Source organism: Molossus molossus, unplaced genomic scaffold (assembly GCF_014108415.1).
Source record: "Molossus molossus isolate mMolMol1 unplaced genomic scaffold, mMolMol1.p scaffold_m16_p_4, whole genome shotgun sequence".
NCBI classification, from domain to species: Eukaryota; Metazoa; Chordata; class Mammalia; order Chiroptera; family Molossidae; genus Molossus; species Molossus molossus.
In genome coordinates, this window is record NW_023425377.1 from 113,129,646 (window position 1) to 113,145,820 (window position 16,175).

The 16,175-nt window shown below is 44.2% G+C and overlaps 1 protein-coding gene across 1 annotated transcript in view; it reads left to right on the forward strand.

The window, feature by feature from the left end:
• The first annotated feature begins 1,233 nt into the window (after positions 1-1,233).
• Positions 1,234-16,175, forward strand: part of TBC1D9 (TBC1 domain family member 9) — a 95,872-nt gene continuing 80,930 nt past the window's right edge. The window contains exon 1 of the mRNA XM_036240146.1: positions 1,234-1,685. Within this exon, the coding sequence (XP_036096039.1) occupies positions 1,556-1,685 (130 nt within the window). The 5' untranslated portion in view covers positions 1,234-1,555. The remainder of the gene's footprint in view (positions 1,686-16,175) is intronic.

The window sequence follows — 16,175 nt, forward strand, 5'->3', positions numbered from 1 at the left end:
GGAGTTCAGCAATCCAACTGAGAGAGCTGCCTAAATAAAAAATTTGAAGTCCACCCAAGAAAGTGTCCTTTGGATGCTCTGCTCGTTGGGAAAGGGAGAAGTCCCTAGGACCGTCCAACTTCCAGGACAAAGCAGAGCTTGGTGAATTCCCATCACCTGGGAAGAGGAGTCCCTTTGTGCTGAGCTGTCAGCAGATCTCCTGGGTGTAAAAAGAGCTGAAAAGGTCATCAGATACTTAGATAGATGAGCTGTGATCACCACAAGAGAATGGAAGTGTGGGGGAGAAAGCAAACTGTCTAGGGATAAAACTGGCCTGGTTTGTGTGTCTCTGATTTCAATGATTAAAAAAAATTTTTTAAACACTTATTGAATGTGGATAAATCCCAGAATTTTGCCATTCCTGGCCCTCGAAGCTCCAAATGCCTGATATAGGAAGAGCTGCGGTGTGAATTAGTTAGTCCAAGCTTTTGGTCTGCTTCCAACTTCGCTATTGCTCATGCCCCACAGGTCAAGGAAAGAAGTGATGTAATGCACTTAGCTGGGCCACTTTACAATGGAATGGAGAGGAGGCGGGGTTACAGGCGGTGACAAGTTTAGCGCATGACTTGCCCCAGGGATGCAGGAAACAAAAACATCGACAGCCATTGGCTGCGTCCTTTTCCGACCGGGTATCTAGCTCCAACTCTGGAGCCTTGAAACACTCATTTCCTGGGAAGAGGGTGGCGCTAGCCTGCGGAGCGTCAACCGTAAACACACGGCACACACCGCCACCCCTACGGCGGCTGGCAGCGTCCTCCCCGCCGGCATGGGCGTGGGGCCCAGGGTTTGCCACAAGGTCCCCGGAAGGTTCCTCCAAAGCCAGCTGCAAAGGCAAAGCGCGGCGCGCGGAGCCCGCGGAGGAGCCGCGCCCGAGGGAGCTGGTGCCGCCCGGGCTCGCTCCAAGTGAGCCGCGCTGTCGTCATTCATTCGCAGTGTCCGGAGCGGCCTTCCAACGAGGGGCTGGGCTTGGCCGCGGGTGCGAGTGGCCCCGACGCCGAGTGTTAACGCGCCGTGGACTCGAGGGCTCTGAGCCGCTCCAGACCCCGGCGGCCCGGAGCTTCGGGCGGCGCCGCGGGAGCAGCCGCGCCCCAGCCCAGCGCGGCCCACGCCCGGCGGCCGAAGCAGCTCGCGCCGCCCGCAGCCCTGCTCAGCGCCGAGCCGGATCCCGGGACTGAGCCACAGCTCTCCCTCCCGCGCCCGCTCCTCCCGCCGCCCTGGGCCGCGGCAGGGCTGCAGGCGGCGGGCCTGGGCGTCTGCGGCCGCGGGCCCCCGGGAGGCGGCGGCGCGCGGGGAGGATGCTGCTCGCAGCGCCCGCGTCCTCGCCGTCCTGCCCGGCCGCCCGCGGGGCCGTTGTAGTGGCCGGCGCGCCGCGGGCCGCCCGCTGCTGAAGTCGCGCTCCGCCTGGGTGCGGGCGGGCGGGCGGGCGAGCGTGTGCCGGGGTGCGCGCCCGTGCGCGCCGGAGAGTGCAGCAGCCGCCCCGCCGCCCATTGTGCGTCCGCCCGCGGCGCCCGGGAACATGTGGGTGAACCCCGAGGAGGTGCTGCTGGCCAACGCGCTGTGGATCACCGAGAGGGCCAACCCCTACTTCATCCTGCAGCGGAGGAAGGGGCACGCGGGCGATGGAGGCGGCGGCGGCGGACTAGCGGGTGAGGACGCGGCCGGCCCGGTGGGCGGGTGGGGGCCCGGAGCGCTGCGGCGCCGTGCGGCCCTGGGCTGCGGGCTCCGAGACGCCGCCCGCGCCCCGGGGCTGCGCCACCCGCCGCACTTCGGTGCTGGGAAGGCATTGGGAGTCGTGATTTTCAGACTGTGAAAGATGCTTCTTTTCTGACCCTGGCAGGCTATGGGCCCTGCGGGTACTGGGCGCCTCCTAAGTGGGTGATGTTGATGGGCATGGAGAGAGTGAGTCTGGAGTGGGGGGAGTACCGGCCTTTATGAACCGAATGCGGTACTTCCTCCCGGCCCCCGCCCCTTTAAAAACACAAGATCGCTTTATAAATGGGAAGAGAGGTGGAGGACGGTTCATTTTTACTTCATTCTCTTTAGTGGTGTTGGCAGGATCAGGTATAAAATGTTCTTTTGTTTGCAGGGAAGCAATCAGTAAGGAGCTGGTGTGAACATTTCTATAGTAGTTAAGACGAAGAGAATGAATAAGGGAAAAGGAATTTTTTGTTGTACCGGATTATACATTGCAAAGCAAGTTATGTGCTTGTGAAAGAAATTAGCAGTATAACTGCATTTTAACTATTTTCACTCAGTCACTTCTTCCTGAACGGTCTCACAAGGTGCTGTTAATACTGTAACTATTACTAAAACCATGCCATTTCACTCAGGATTATAAAACCAGAACCATATCCCAAGTCCTTTCATTTTAGAAAAGCCTTCCTTTATTAACTAACAAGTTTGCTTGGTGATAGGTTATCAGTAATCTTGAACTCCTACCATACTAGAGAAAGTAGACCTTTGCTCTCCCTGTTGGTTAGAATGAACAACTGGATACTTTTTACAATGAAAAAGTTAGTAGAAGGTAGATAGAAGCATGAAACAGACTGAGGAATCTCAGAGGGAAGGGGGGTGCATGAAGAGATTAACCAAAGAATTTATATGCATATATTCATAACCCATGGACACAGACAATAGTGCTGTGAAGGCTTGGGGGGGGGGGGCGGTGGAGCGGGGTGAAGGGAGTCAATGGGGGACAAAGGGGGGACATTTGTGATACTTTCAACAATAAAGATAAGTAAATTAAATTGGAAAAAAAAAAAAAGTTAGCACAAGAAACAGAAGAGGTTCAACCAGGAAAGAAACCGCAGAAAAGAGATGACCTGTGACCACTTCAGAATAAGTTACCTTTCAGGAGCTTGCTTGCTAGGTAGATTGTTGCTTTTTAAATGCCCTTAGAAGGAAACAGTCTTGATATAATATGTATTTAGTTGTGATTATAATTTATAAACTTGTTTTCTCAAGATTAAAATTCAAGTGTCACATTGTATAGTATATACAGGTTTGACAGATCTTGGCTAGTACTTCAGATTGCCTCTAAGTAATCTGATTTTTCTGCTTTTTTTTCTACCCTAAAAGAGAGGGGAATCTGCAGAGCTGCAGACCCCGCTCTGGAAATTCTGGTGGGTGTCCTAGAATCAGAATTTTCCGGTTCATTTTGTACAAGTTGTCTAACTACACACATTGATATGTAACTTTCATGTCTAATATTGGGATCAACCCAGATTGTCCTTTAAGTCTAAACCAGCAATGTGGAGTTGATAGTCTATTGTATTAACGAAGAATGTTTTCTGCCTGCGGTTAGCCCTCCCACACCGTGTAACTACTAAGTATTTATTTTCTAGAGTCATTTGCAATAGGTTCTGAAATATTCAGAGATGCAGAGTCTTCTTTTTCTAGTTACCATTTTTATTGTATTTCTACTGATCCTTAGAGCTATAACTAACCGCCGTCCACTTGGAATCTCATCATTGATGACTTATTTCAAATAAAATTATATCTTTTAATTGAGAAATAGATTTTACACTTACTACTAGAATAATTGAAATTATTGTCATAAGTAAAAATATTCCTGCCAACAAAGGCTATTTTTAGCCCACAGAGAAAAAAAGCTTCTTCTGATAGCTTGATGTCACATCAAATGTGGCAGGGACATTTAGAAATCCTCGTTACTGTGTAGAGTATATTCTGATTCTAATGTGAATTCATGCATGCATTCATTAACTCACTAAATCATTTAACAAATGTTTGTTGGCAACTTTTGAAGCGCCATTGTCACTAGGCTAGCAGCCTAGTGGGAGAAAACAAATGTTGATAAAATAATCATGCAAATAAATTGACATAAAATCGCCACTCTGGCCCTGCCAGTTTGTCTCAGCGGTTAGACTGTAGGCCTGAGGACCAAAGAAGACTCCAGGGTTCGATTCCCAGTCAAGGGCACGTACCTAGGTTGCAGGTTTGATTCCCAGCTCCAGTCGGGGTCGTGCAGGAGGCAGCCAATCAATGTGTCTCTCTCACATTGACGTTTCTTTTTCTCTCTTGCTAAAAAAAAAGAAATCGCCACGCTGCAGAGTCCCAGCAGACAACAGAATTCAGCCTAGTTCAAGTGAAGGGACTTTAGTGGAAGAACAGCTTAGAAACATAGAGGTGGGGTTACCAGTGCCAAAGGCACGGCAGAGGGGTACTGTCCCCACCCTAGATGGCAGGAATGATGGTGCTGGAGGCAGTGTGAGCTGGAGCCAGGCAGGAGGAGCTTGGACCTCCGGAGAAGCAGCCACCCCTAGAAACACAGACCACAGCAAAAAGGGAATGGGGAGGACATGCCGACTTCTCATCTGCCCTCCAGCTTCTGCCACTACCTCTCATCAGTGGAACCGTGCCGGCCAGCTGGGCAGAGTGTCCTGGTGATCCAGTCCCTAGAGTGTCCTAGTGATTTAGCCTCCAAGGAGGTGTCTGGGAGGTGGGGCCTAACTGAGAATGACCAGCACGAAATCAGAAGGAGAGGACCATGATGTTGGTCACCTAGTCACGGGTGTGGGTGGGAGTGGGGGCAAGGGAAGATATCCTGCAAAAGTGACACTGGAGTTGACATCTGAAGAAAGAAAAGACCAATCTGTGAGGAGTGGAGGGAAGAGCAAGCTTTGGGTATCAATTGCTGGAGATTTTCTGGAAGATCTCAGGACCATTTAAGTCTTTTCTGGATTCCAGGCAGTACGCATAGGTACTGACACAATGATGTACATATTTTATTGTAGATACATCTGATTTATTATTTAACTCCATTTAGCTGAGGTTTCATAATCATACAGAAAAGTTTACACAATAAAGATGCAGAGTACAATGATTCATCACAGAGACACCTTGAAACCAACACCAGGATAAGCAATAGAACATTGCCAAATGCCCCAGAAGTCCCCCTCTAACCCTCTCCCACTCACTACTCGCCCTCCCCCAAAGGTGAAAAAACAAAACAAAAACCTATCGTGATTTTTTGGGTAAACATTTCCTTGACTTTATTTATATATTTTCAGCCCAAGAAAAAAATCCCTAAACACAATATTTTGGTTTTACCTGTGCCTTTTGAGCAAGGATGACTGGATTCGATCATTTATCCCTACTTATCCACTGTGTTGTTGGTGGATTTTTGGATGATCTGATTGGGGGCACTGTGGGTGAGGTGGCTGTGATCATTCTTGTATGTGTTTCTTGGTGCCTGTGGGCATGCATTTCTTTCTTTTTTAAAAATAGGTTTTTATTGATATTTTAGAGATAGAGGAAGGGAGAGAGAAATAGAAACATCGATGTGAGAGAGACATTGATTGGCAGCTTCCTGCATGCCCGCTACTGGGGATCGAGCCTGCAACCTGGGCATGTGCCCTGACCGGGAATCGAACTGGGACCTTTCAATCCATGGGACGATGCTCAATCCACTGAGCCACAGCAGTTGGGCAGGTGGGCATGCAAGTCTAAACCCAGAAAGGGAATGCTAGCTTACAGGTCATGTGTATCATCAACTTCAGCAGATAATACCAAACTGTTTTCCAAAGTACTTGTACCATTATACTCCCACCAGCAGCATATGGGAATTTGCCTTGCTCTATATGCTTGCCAACATTGTCAGTGTTTGTAATTTTAGCCATTCTGGGGATTTTGTAGTAATAGCACACTGTGGAGTTAATTTTCTTTATCCTGACTGATGAGGTTGAGCACCTTTTCATGTGTCTCGGCAATTCGAAATAGTTTGTGACATGGTTGTTCAAGTCTCTTGCCCACTTTTCAGTGGGGTTGTTTGTCTTTTCCTTACTGATTTGTAGATATTTTAAATATACTTTGGATAGGAGTTTATTGCTGATTATATGTGTGGCAAAATATTCGTTCTTTTGCTTGCTTATGCATTATTTTTAGGATGAACAGAGGTTCATTTTAATGTCCAAATCCTTTATTGATTTCATTTCCGTTGTGGTTAGTGTTTTATTGTGTCCTGTGCAATAAGTCTTTTCCTACTCTGAAGTTATAAAGGTATTCTTCTATATTATCTTATAGAAACTTTTCAGTTTTAAGCCCCAAATTCATATTTACAATTCACTGGGAATTAATTTTGGCATATTGTGTGAGATAGGGGCCAGGCTTTATTTAAAAAAACAAAAAAAAACAAACAAAAAAAACACTTTTATGGACAGCCAGTTATCTCAGCATAATTTATTGATAAATCTATTCCATTCTCACTACTTTGTAGGATTATGTTGGTCATAAATCAAGTGCCCAAATGTGTGTCAATTTGTTTTTGATCCCCTGTCTATTCTTTTTGTCTATTAGAGTATGTTTTTGCACTAATACCATACTATAGTTTTATAATAAGAATTTATATTCATTAGACAAAACCTCTTACCTTGTTTGTTTTTAAAGAGTTTCTTGGCATTCTTTGTCCTTTAGATTACACAACATTTTCAAATCTGCTTATTAAGTTCCCCCAAAACAAAACAATAGCAGCAACAAAGACTTTTGAACTATTGGAATTTTGTTTGAGAGCAAAGTCTATAAATAAATTTGGGCATAATTGATATCTTTATAATATTGAGTCTTTTGGTCCATGAACATGGTATGTGCCTCTATCTATTTAAATCTTTTAAATTTTCTCTTAATATAATTTATAGTTTTCTGTGTAGAGCTCTTTCACATCTTAGATTTATTGTTAGATATTTCATATTTTTTATTCTTATTAAAATTTCATTTTCTGATTATTTTTTGAATATGGACCTGTATTCAGAACATAGCTAACTAATGAAATGTATTCTAGTAATTTATCTGTAGATTCTTTGATATTTTCTACATATAAAATCATACCATCTTGAGGATATTGACAGTTTTATTCTTTTCTAATTGTTATGAGTTATAATTTGTTTGCCTATTCGCACAGGTAAATTGTACAGTGTTAAATAGATGTGTTGATTTTACACATTCTTGTCCCTTTCCGGGTCTCAAAAGAAGGATTTTCAGCATTTGTTCATCAACTATTGTGATTTTTGAGATAACTTTTTTTTTCTATTTTAAGGGAGTTACTATTTTAAATTATATGTGGATACTGATTTTCTTCAAATGCTTTTTATGTCTGTCGAAGAAATTGTATGATATTCCTTTTTTTTCTGTTAGTCTGGTGGCTTATATTAAATGATTTTCCAAGTGTTTAAGCAAACTTGCGCATATAAAACAATCCACTTGGCTGGGCTATAGTATTGGCTTTATGTTTATTAATATCAGGTGCTAATACTTTCTTTAAGATTTTTGCATTCTTATAAATGAGTGGGAATGGCTTGTAATTTCCATTTTCAGAGTCACTCGTCCCAGTTTGTCCCAAGACTTTATCTTAGTCTCTAAAGAAGCTGTCAGAATGAACGCATATTATTTGTGGAGGATTTGAGATGGCTTTTGACATCTCTGGGTGATCATAAACTAGTCTCAAAAAAAGTAGGGAAGAGAAAATTTACTGCAAGCCTCCTGTTAGAGTTTGGAGGGGTTGAGGCCAACTTTCTGTTCTAGGGACACGGCATATACTTTCTGCTTTGCTGTCACCGTGCACAGAGAGGACCCGCTTTAAGAAGACTTCAGGCTCTGATTGTGGGTTGGTTCCCAGGCCTGCGCACAGAAGCCTGTTTTGTAGTTGTGCACAAATTAGGAATTTGTTCTTGGAGACCAGGCAGTTCGTAATGCTCACCACTGTGGCAGGTGCCACCTTGAGGTCTGGGACCTCCCTGCTGCCTCATGGCCAGCGGAGTGCCCGCAGTGCCACACAAATTGGAAAACCACCAGGACCGCCCTTCACACAGCTGTGTTCTCCACCCCTCACGGGGCTCTGGTCTTTTTCAGTCCTTCCCTTAATACGCAGACAACCGGATTCCAGCCCCAGCCCATCTGTCACCACGAGATGTGATTTGGGAGGTTTCTTCCTTTCTGGGTTTGATTTCATAAATATAATGCTTTAATAACCTCTCAACAATCATTGTGAGGATTCTGGGTGATAAGTGATGTAAAATACAGGAAAGATAAAGAGCCATTCATAGATGATACCCCATCATTTTCCTCCCCTTGCTGATGATCTCATGTAGGTGTTAGGAGGCACTGCTCTAACCAATTTGCACCAGTGTGTGAGCCATTCCAGAGTTCTGCAGTTTACAGAGACACGGTATTGTTTTAAAAATGTGTTTATTAATTTGAGAGAGAGAGGAAGGGGGATGGGGAGAGTTTTTAAACAAATAGTGTCTATCTGATATTTAGGTAGCTTAAAACGTTAAGTCAAATATTCAGGCTTTTTGGAGAAGTGGCTGATTTTTCATCAGCGACTTTGAATTGTTTCTGTATACCTGCCTTTCCTCCCTCCCTCCTTCCCTTCCTGGATACGCCCATTTTGAAAGCTCTGCCAGTAAACACAGTGCAGATGCTCCTCGACTTACAAGGGTTACATCCCAGTAAATCCATCGTAAATTGAAAACATCCTAAGTCGAAAATGCATTTAATAGACTTAACCTGCTGACCATCGTCGTCCAGCCTACATTAAATGCGCTCAGAGCACTCAACATTAGCCTGCAGTTGGGCAAAATCACCTAACACAAAGCCCATTTTACATTAAAGTGTTGAATATTTTATGTAATATATTATGCATATCACTTTCTCAGCATTGTAAAGTCAAAAAATCATAAGTCGAACCACTGTAAGTCAGGGACCCTCTGTCCTCTCCTTCCCTCCCTCCCTCTTCTCTCTTTTCTCTCTCTACTCCCTCTCTCTTCTTGCACAAATAACTGTCTCCGATGGTGGCAAATGGGACTGGGGTAGAAGACAGGGTGGGGCCACCTTCTCCCTTTATATGTAGATACAGATACAGGTTTAGATAGAGGTAGAGATAGATATACAGCTATCCATAGACGGTTAATTAGTCAGTCAGGAATTTGTAATTTAGAAACACTGGTTCTAGTACAGTAGTGCCCCCCCCCCCTTATTTGCAGTTTTGTTTTCCATGGTTTTAGCTACCCATGGTCAACCGCAGTAAAAAATATTAAATGGAAATTTTCAGAAATAAATAGTTTATAAGTTTTACATTGCGCACCACTCTGAGGAGGGTGATGAAGTCTCGCGTTATCCCTCTTTATCCTGCCTGAGATGTGAATCATCCCTCTGTCCAGCAGACCCATGCTGTCTGTGCTCCTCGTCTGAAAGTCACTTCCAACTGTTGCAACGATCACATCAGCTGTCTGGTATCACAGTGCTTGTGTTCAAGTAACCCTTACTGTACTTAATGGCCCCAAAGACATTCGCATAATTTTTATCACAGTATATTGTTATAATTGTTCTATTTATTATTAGCTGTTGTTGCTAATCTCCTACTGTGCCTAATATATAATTTTAACGTCATCATGGGTATGTATAGGAAAAGCAGAATATATAGGGTTCAGTACTGGTCATGATTTTAGACATCCACTGGGTGTCTTGAACTATCCCCTGTAGATAAGGGGGAACCACTGTAGTTAAACCCGAGAGCCATGAAGAAGGCATCAAGCCATTTTCCCCATTTGTTGTTGTTTTTCCCATTAGATGTGTGTTCTAGAAAGCCCAGAGGGTAGGCCAGCCATTTTCCAAGGTGTTCTGAAATTGTCCACTGGCTTCTGGTGTGGTGCAAAGGGCATCTCACAGCTTTGATTTCTGCATCCCTTCAGCGAGCTAGGTTTCCTATCAATGGGATCCCCTAAGGTTCTTCTTCTAACTGTCCATGGGAGATCTGGATTTGACATTTTCATTTGGATGAATCGGGTCTTCTGTCTTTTGTTTGGGTCCAAGCTGCACAAAGCCCATGAGGTGAAGTCTGTGAAATGCACCCCTACCCTTTCAGCTCCTGTATTCTAAGACTTGCTGGGCAAGTATTTGCCCGAGGGAAGGTCAAGTAGAACATTGAGTGTTTGAGCTCTGTTTACACTCTAAGCACAAAGAAGTGAAACGTATTTATCCATTTTGTTGTGTGTGTGTTTTTTATTGTGTTTAATACTTCTTACTAAGGAAAACTACATATTAGTAGTACAAATGAATTTTAAAAATCGTATGTTAGCCTAGGAACCAAGGTAGTCTAATAAAAATAAGCAGGGCTTAATAAATTTACATTTGGACTCTTTAATTAAAGCATGAAAAGAAGTAAGCATTGATTCATTTACTCTTTCACTCCATTGGCATTTTATCATATTTACGTATCTATTACTATAGTGAATAATGTAAAATACATTATTTCTGAAAGCGTCTTTGTAATAAATATTCAAATCCATGGGGTCTAAAGCTAAATTTCAAAAAGTCATCTTTGTTGTGATCGTATTATTTTATAAATGCTTGATTATATGTTTTTTATTAATTTTACAATTAGCACAGACCGTGTACAGGCAAAGACGCTAACCTTTGCTGAAATCCTTCTGTAGTTCAGGCATTGTGCTGAGAACTTCGTATATCAGCAATTAGATTTGTTTAACACCCCATAGGTCAGACAGTGCTCCCTCTGTTTTAATGAGGAGACTGGGTGGTTGGAGAAGTTGAGTCTAACTTGAAGGGACCATGCTGGTGTAGCAGGCAGAGCTTGGATTTGTACTTAGTTTTGACTGGATATAGAAGGGGAAGGATAAAAAGCAAGATACAAAGAAGAAAGGAAGATGAAATTGGAATGCGTTCTTTGGGAAGCTAAAGGAAACCGAGGCAAAGTGAACCCCAGTCTTAGAAATGCAGTCTTGAGTGTGAAAATGAAGGGAACAAGCAGAGCGAGGCTGAACCTTCTCCCATGTTGTGATGTCATTGGTTAAAAACGTTCCGTTTGCTCTATAGTGTTTAATACGTCGCTGTCTTTGAATACAACAATACCGTGTTAGTGCTTCTTTCCCAGATGTGGGGCCCTTTACCTGCACTTCTCATTGTGGGGAAGATCCGAGAGGTGTGAGTGTGCGTGCATACATGCGGGTGCGTGCTGTGTGCATGCATGTTCGCGTGTGGGGAGGATGCAGCGAGCCAGGGAGCAGAGGGCATGGAGTGAGCCGCTGGAGGGTCTAGCCTCAGGCCTGATGTTGCCCTGGCTGCTCCCTGCTGGGCAGATGCCCCTCTCGGGGAGCCCTGGAGACCCTCATGCTCTGGCAGGTAACTCTGTCTCCCCTTGTTAATTCTCCTTCTCTCCAGGCAAATGGAGAGAAAATTGGGGTCTGAATACAGAACAATGAGTTGGCATTTCCCTTTTGCAGTCTAAAATTCAGCTCTCAGCCTAATCGGTGTGCATTTCTGATTGGATGGCTTGACTAATCAATACAGACCACACACCCTGCTTCCTAGACAACTCTCAGGACGCGAATCCTCAGGATGAGAACGGCAGCCCGTCTTCCCTTCTCCATTTCACCACTGGACCACCTCTCGTCTGTGAGACGGGGCCCTGTCTGAGTAACCGGTGATCTTGAGGAAGAGGGTGCCTTATGCCCTCCGGCTTGAACCATTTATCTGCTGTCACCTGTTTATCTGAGCCCACTGTCCCCTTCCCCCTTACTTTCTCCCCATAAAAGCTAGTTTTCCCCTCTTCTGGCAACCCCCGTCTTCATGGCCAATTCCATGGAGTCTGCATCATGTAGTTTTGTTTTTGAAAAGATTCATAAATTTGTGGGCTTTTTTCCCCCAGAGCCCTGCTCGCCTTGGCTATATGATTCCACTTTTATAGTGTGTTTGACCAGCCAGCACTCTGTGTCTTTTTTATCCTCACTCGAGGACATTTTTCCATTTTTCGTTCAGACAGAGTAGGAGGGAGAGAGAGGAAGAGAGAGAGAGAAACATCGACGTGAAAGAGATACATCGAGTGGCTGCCACCCGCACGACCAACCAGGGCCGGGGACAAACTGCAACCGAGGTACATGCCCTTAGCGGGAACCGAACCCGGGTCTCTCTGGACTGCAGGCCGATGCTCTAACCGCTGAGCCAAACCGGTCAGGGCTGTGACTTTTTCACACTAAGTTGTACCCTTCATAGAAAAATTTATAGTGAGTTATGATTCTCTCCCTGCCAATAAAACTTTGTGCCAGTGAAAACTTTGGCTAGCAGAGGACACCTCTTCCTCTTTTGCTTTCTGTGGACATTTCAGTTTGTCACAGGAACTGTGTACAGTGGGATGTTACAGCTGTACTAAGTGTCAGCATGTGCGCTTTTATTTATTTTTTATTTTTTAAACAATTTTCTTTATTGATTTTAGAGAGAGAGGAAGGGAGCAGGAGAGAGAGAGAGAAACATTTATGAGAGAGAACATCGACTGGCCGCCTCCTGCATGCCCCCCACTGGGGACCGGGCCCACAACCTGGGCATGTGCCCTGACCGGGAATCAAACCAGCAACCTCTTGGTGCAGGGGCCGACGCTCAACCACTGAGGCACACCAGCCAGGCAGGATGTGTGCTTTTAAAGGCCACCTACAGATTTCTGTCGTGTTCTGTTTCTGCTGTGCTTATAACCCACTTTTTTAAGGTTTAGATGAGTACAAGGATTTTATAAAGTCCTGAGTACTTTTTCCCTTGCTGTTACTCATTAGCTAGATCTTTGTCTCATAGGATCCACAGTGCTTTCGCAGAATGGGAGAGAGTATCTTTAAAAAGCATAGTCAATGTGGACAATCATTTTTGAAAGGGCCTTGGAAATGTCCTTCCAATAAAACAGTGTAAATGTCAAAGAGAATATCCGTTGTTCTCTGTTTAGATTGAGATAGAAAGAGTTCGATAAAAAGAAATCCTGTATTTATCTGTCATTGTGCATTCTCTTTGCCGCGAAGGAGTTGGAACATTTTTGGTGGTTGCTATCTTAAAGGGCTCTCTGGAGTGGAAGGGGACCCAGCAATGTTGTCTCCTAAATGTGTGACCATGGTGCTGAACTTTGAGAGTTTTTTTTTTTATCCTCACCTGAGGACATTTTTCCATTTTTTGTTCAGATAGAGTGGGAGGGAGAGAGAGGAAGGGAGAGAGAGAGAAACATCGATGTGAAGGGACACATCGAGTGGCTGCCACCCGCACGACCAACCAGGGCCGGGGACCAACTGCAACCAAGATACGTGCCCTTAGCGGAAACCGAACCCGGGTCTCTCTGTACCGCAGGCCGATGCTCCAACCGCTGAGCCAAACCGGCCAGGGCTCCTTGAAAGTTTTTAATCTGAAAATGGAGATGGTTTCCCCTCCCCACCTCGCATGTTTATTTGTGCGTGTCAAATGAGATACTGAAGTCCTGGGACAGCCAAGAGCCTCAGTCGGGTTTAACATGTTATCTGGATGCTGTGTTTCCAGTGAAGTCCACTATGCAACAAAGTATCGTCTGTCTACTCAACATCAGTTCGGCTGCCGTGGCAGTGTCAGAAAGGTACTGGGCAGACATCAGCCTGGTGGCAGCGAGGACTAAGTCAAAATAATGTTTAAACAAAACAGCCTTGTCCACAAGGAGCAAGTAGTCGTTAAAAGAAGGAAGGAAAGGGAAGAACTGAGGGGAGGGGAAAGGAAGAAAGAAGAAATGGAAAAAGAAGAGAAGGGAAAGGAAAAGAAAAGAAAACCACTTGGTTTAGTAACCGGGATGGTACCTTGTCAGGCCATTTGTTTCTTAAATCTAGGAAGACTGACTGTTCCTTATTTCTTTGGAAGTAGAATAATGCATTATTCTTCTGTCACACGCACAGTTAAACGATTCCATGTACCTTGAGACTTCATGTACCTTTGGATTCCGTGTACTGTGTTTCTGGCACAAAGTAGGGAGCGGAGAGAAAGCCCGCCTAACAGTTCTGGGGCGGGGATGGCGGGGGAGGCTTTTGTCCGGGTTGCCTAGGTACAGTCAGGAAGAATCTGGGTTTATGGAAATGAGCGTGTCAATGCACGTAATAAGCATTTCATGTTGTTTAGTGTAAAGCTGTAGGGTTGTTGGCTGGAATTAACAGGGACAGTGAAGATCCAGCCATTAAAGAAGTATCAGACTTAGTCCTAAAAGACCCTTGAAGGATCTAAAAAAAATATCTCGCAGAAAGACTCTTGTTTTTCTGGGCAAGTCTGGTCCTGACACCAGCTAAATGAAGGAGGGATTAGTACCTGGATATTTAATAACTCCTGGCATTTTAAACCCAAATAATTATTTTTGAAGGGGAGCGAGGAAGGAGGGGATGGAGGGAAAAGGGATATTGCCCATAGTGTAAAGGTCAAGTTTTGTTTTGTTTTTTTAATTTATTTTTTATTGATTAATTTTTGTTACGGATGATTCTCCTTTTTTACCCCACTGATTCCCCCCCCCTCCCCTCCCTGCCCCTTCCCCAGATTGTTGTCCATGTCCACTGTTCATGCATACATGCGTATAAGTTCTGTGGTTCATCCCTCCCCCTCCTCCCCACTCCTTAGGGTTTTGTCAGTCTGTACCCCGCTTCCGCGTCTCTGGGACTACCCCATTCCTCAAACTGTTATGTTCATTGTATTCCACAAATCAGTGAGATCATATGAAATTTGTCTTTCTCTGTTTGGCTTGTTTCACTTAGGATGATACTTTCAAGGTCCCTCCATGTAGTCTCAAAGGATAAGAGATCTTTCTTTCTTACCGCTGCGTAGTACTCCATTGTGTACATGTACCACAGCTTTCTTATCCATTCATCTACTGATGGGCACTTGGGCTGTTTCCAGATCTTAGCGATTGTAAATAGTGCTGCTACAAAGATGCGGGTACATATATTCTTTCTTATTGGTGTTTTATGCTTCTTAGGGTATATTCCTAGAAGTGGGATCACTGGGTCAAATGGAAGATCAATTTTTAATTTTTTGAGGTGACACCATCCCCATCAAAATACCAACGGCATACTTCACAGAATTAGAACAATTACTTCAAAAGTTCATATGGAACCAAAAAAGGCCTCGAATAGCCACAGCGGTCTTGAAAAGGAAGAACAAAGTTGGAGGGATCACAATACCAGATTTCAGGTTATACTACAAAGCCACTATAATCAAAACAGCCTGGTACTGGCACAAGAACAGGCATATAGACCAGTGGAACAGAATAGAGAACCCAGAAATGGACCCAAGGCAATATGCTCAATTAATATTTGACAAAGGTGGCAAGAGCATACAGTGGAGTAAGGACAGCCTCTTTAATAAATGGTGCTGGGAAAATTGGACAGCTACTTGCAGAAAAATGAAACTAGACCATCAACTTACACCCTACACCAAAATAAACTCAAAATGGATAAAAGACTTAAATGTAACTCATGAATCCATAAAAATCCTAGAGGAGCCTGTGGGCAACAAAATCTCAGACATCATACGCAGCAGAATTTTTACTGACACATCACCTAAGGCAATAGAAACAAAGGAGAAAATGAACACATGGGACTACATCAAACTCAAAAGCTTCTGCACAGCGAAAGATACAATCATCAAAAAGGAAAGGCTACCCACTGTATGGGAGAGCATAATTGCCAATGACATATCAGATAAGGGGTTAATTTCCAATACATATAGAGTGCTCATACAACTCCACAAAAGGAAGACAAAGAATCCAATTAAAAAATGGGCAGAGGAACTAAATAGACACCTCTCCAAACAGGACATACAAATGGCTAAGAAACATATGAAGAAATGCTCAACATCACTAATCATCAGAGAGATGCAAATCAAAACAACAATGAGGTATCACCTCACACCTGTCAGAATGGCTGCCATCAACAAATCATCAAACAACAAGTGTTGGCGAGGGTGTGGAGAAAAGGGGACTCTAGTACACTGCTGGTGGGAATGCAGACTGATGCAGCCACTATGGAAAACAATATGGTGTCACCTCAAAAAATTAAAGGTCAAGTTTTTAAAATGTTCAACACCGAGGAATACTCTTTCTTACACAAAGAAATATATTTTCCTAAATATTGGAATATGTAGTCCTCTCAGTCTGTCTTTTGTTTTCCAGCTTTGATAGAGATGTAGTTCATGGTTATGGAGATAGGCATGTTTCATTACTATGAACAATGATGAGTTTTTTAGAGTACAAGGTGATAAATGGAAACTGACACTCAGCCCCAATGTCAGGGAGACAATCAGGAGTGATGGACCGGAGCGAATTGGGGAGTCCATGCCCTACAGAAATAGTCACA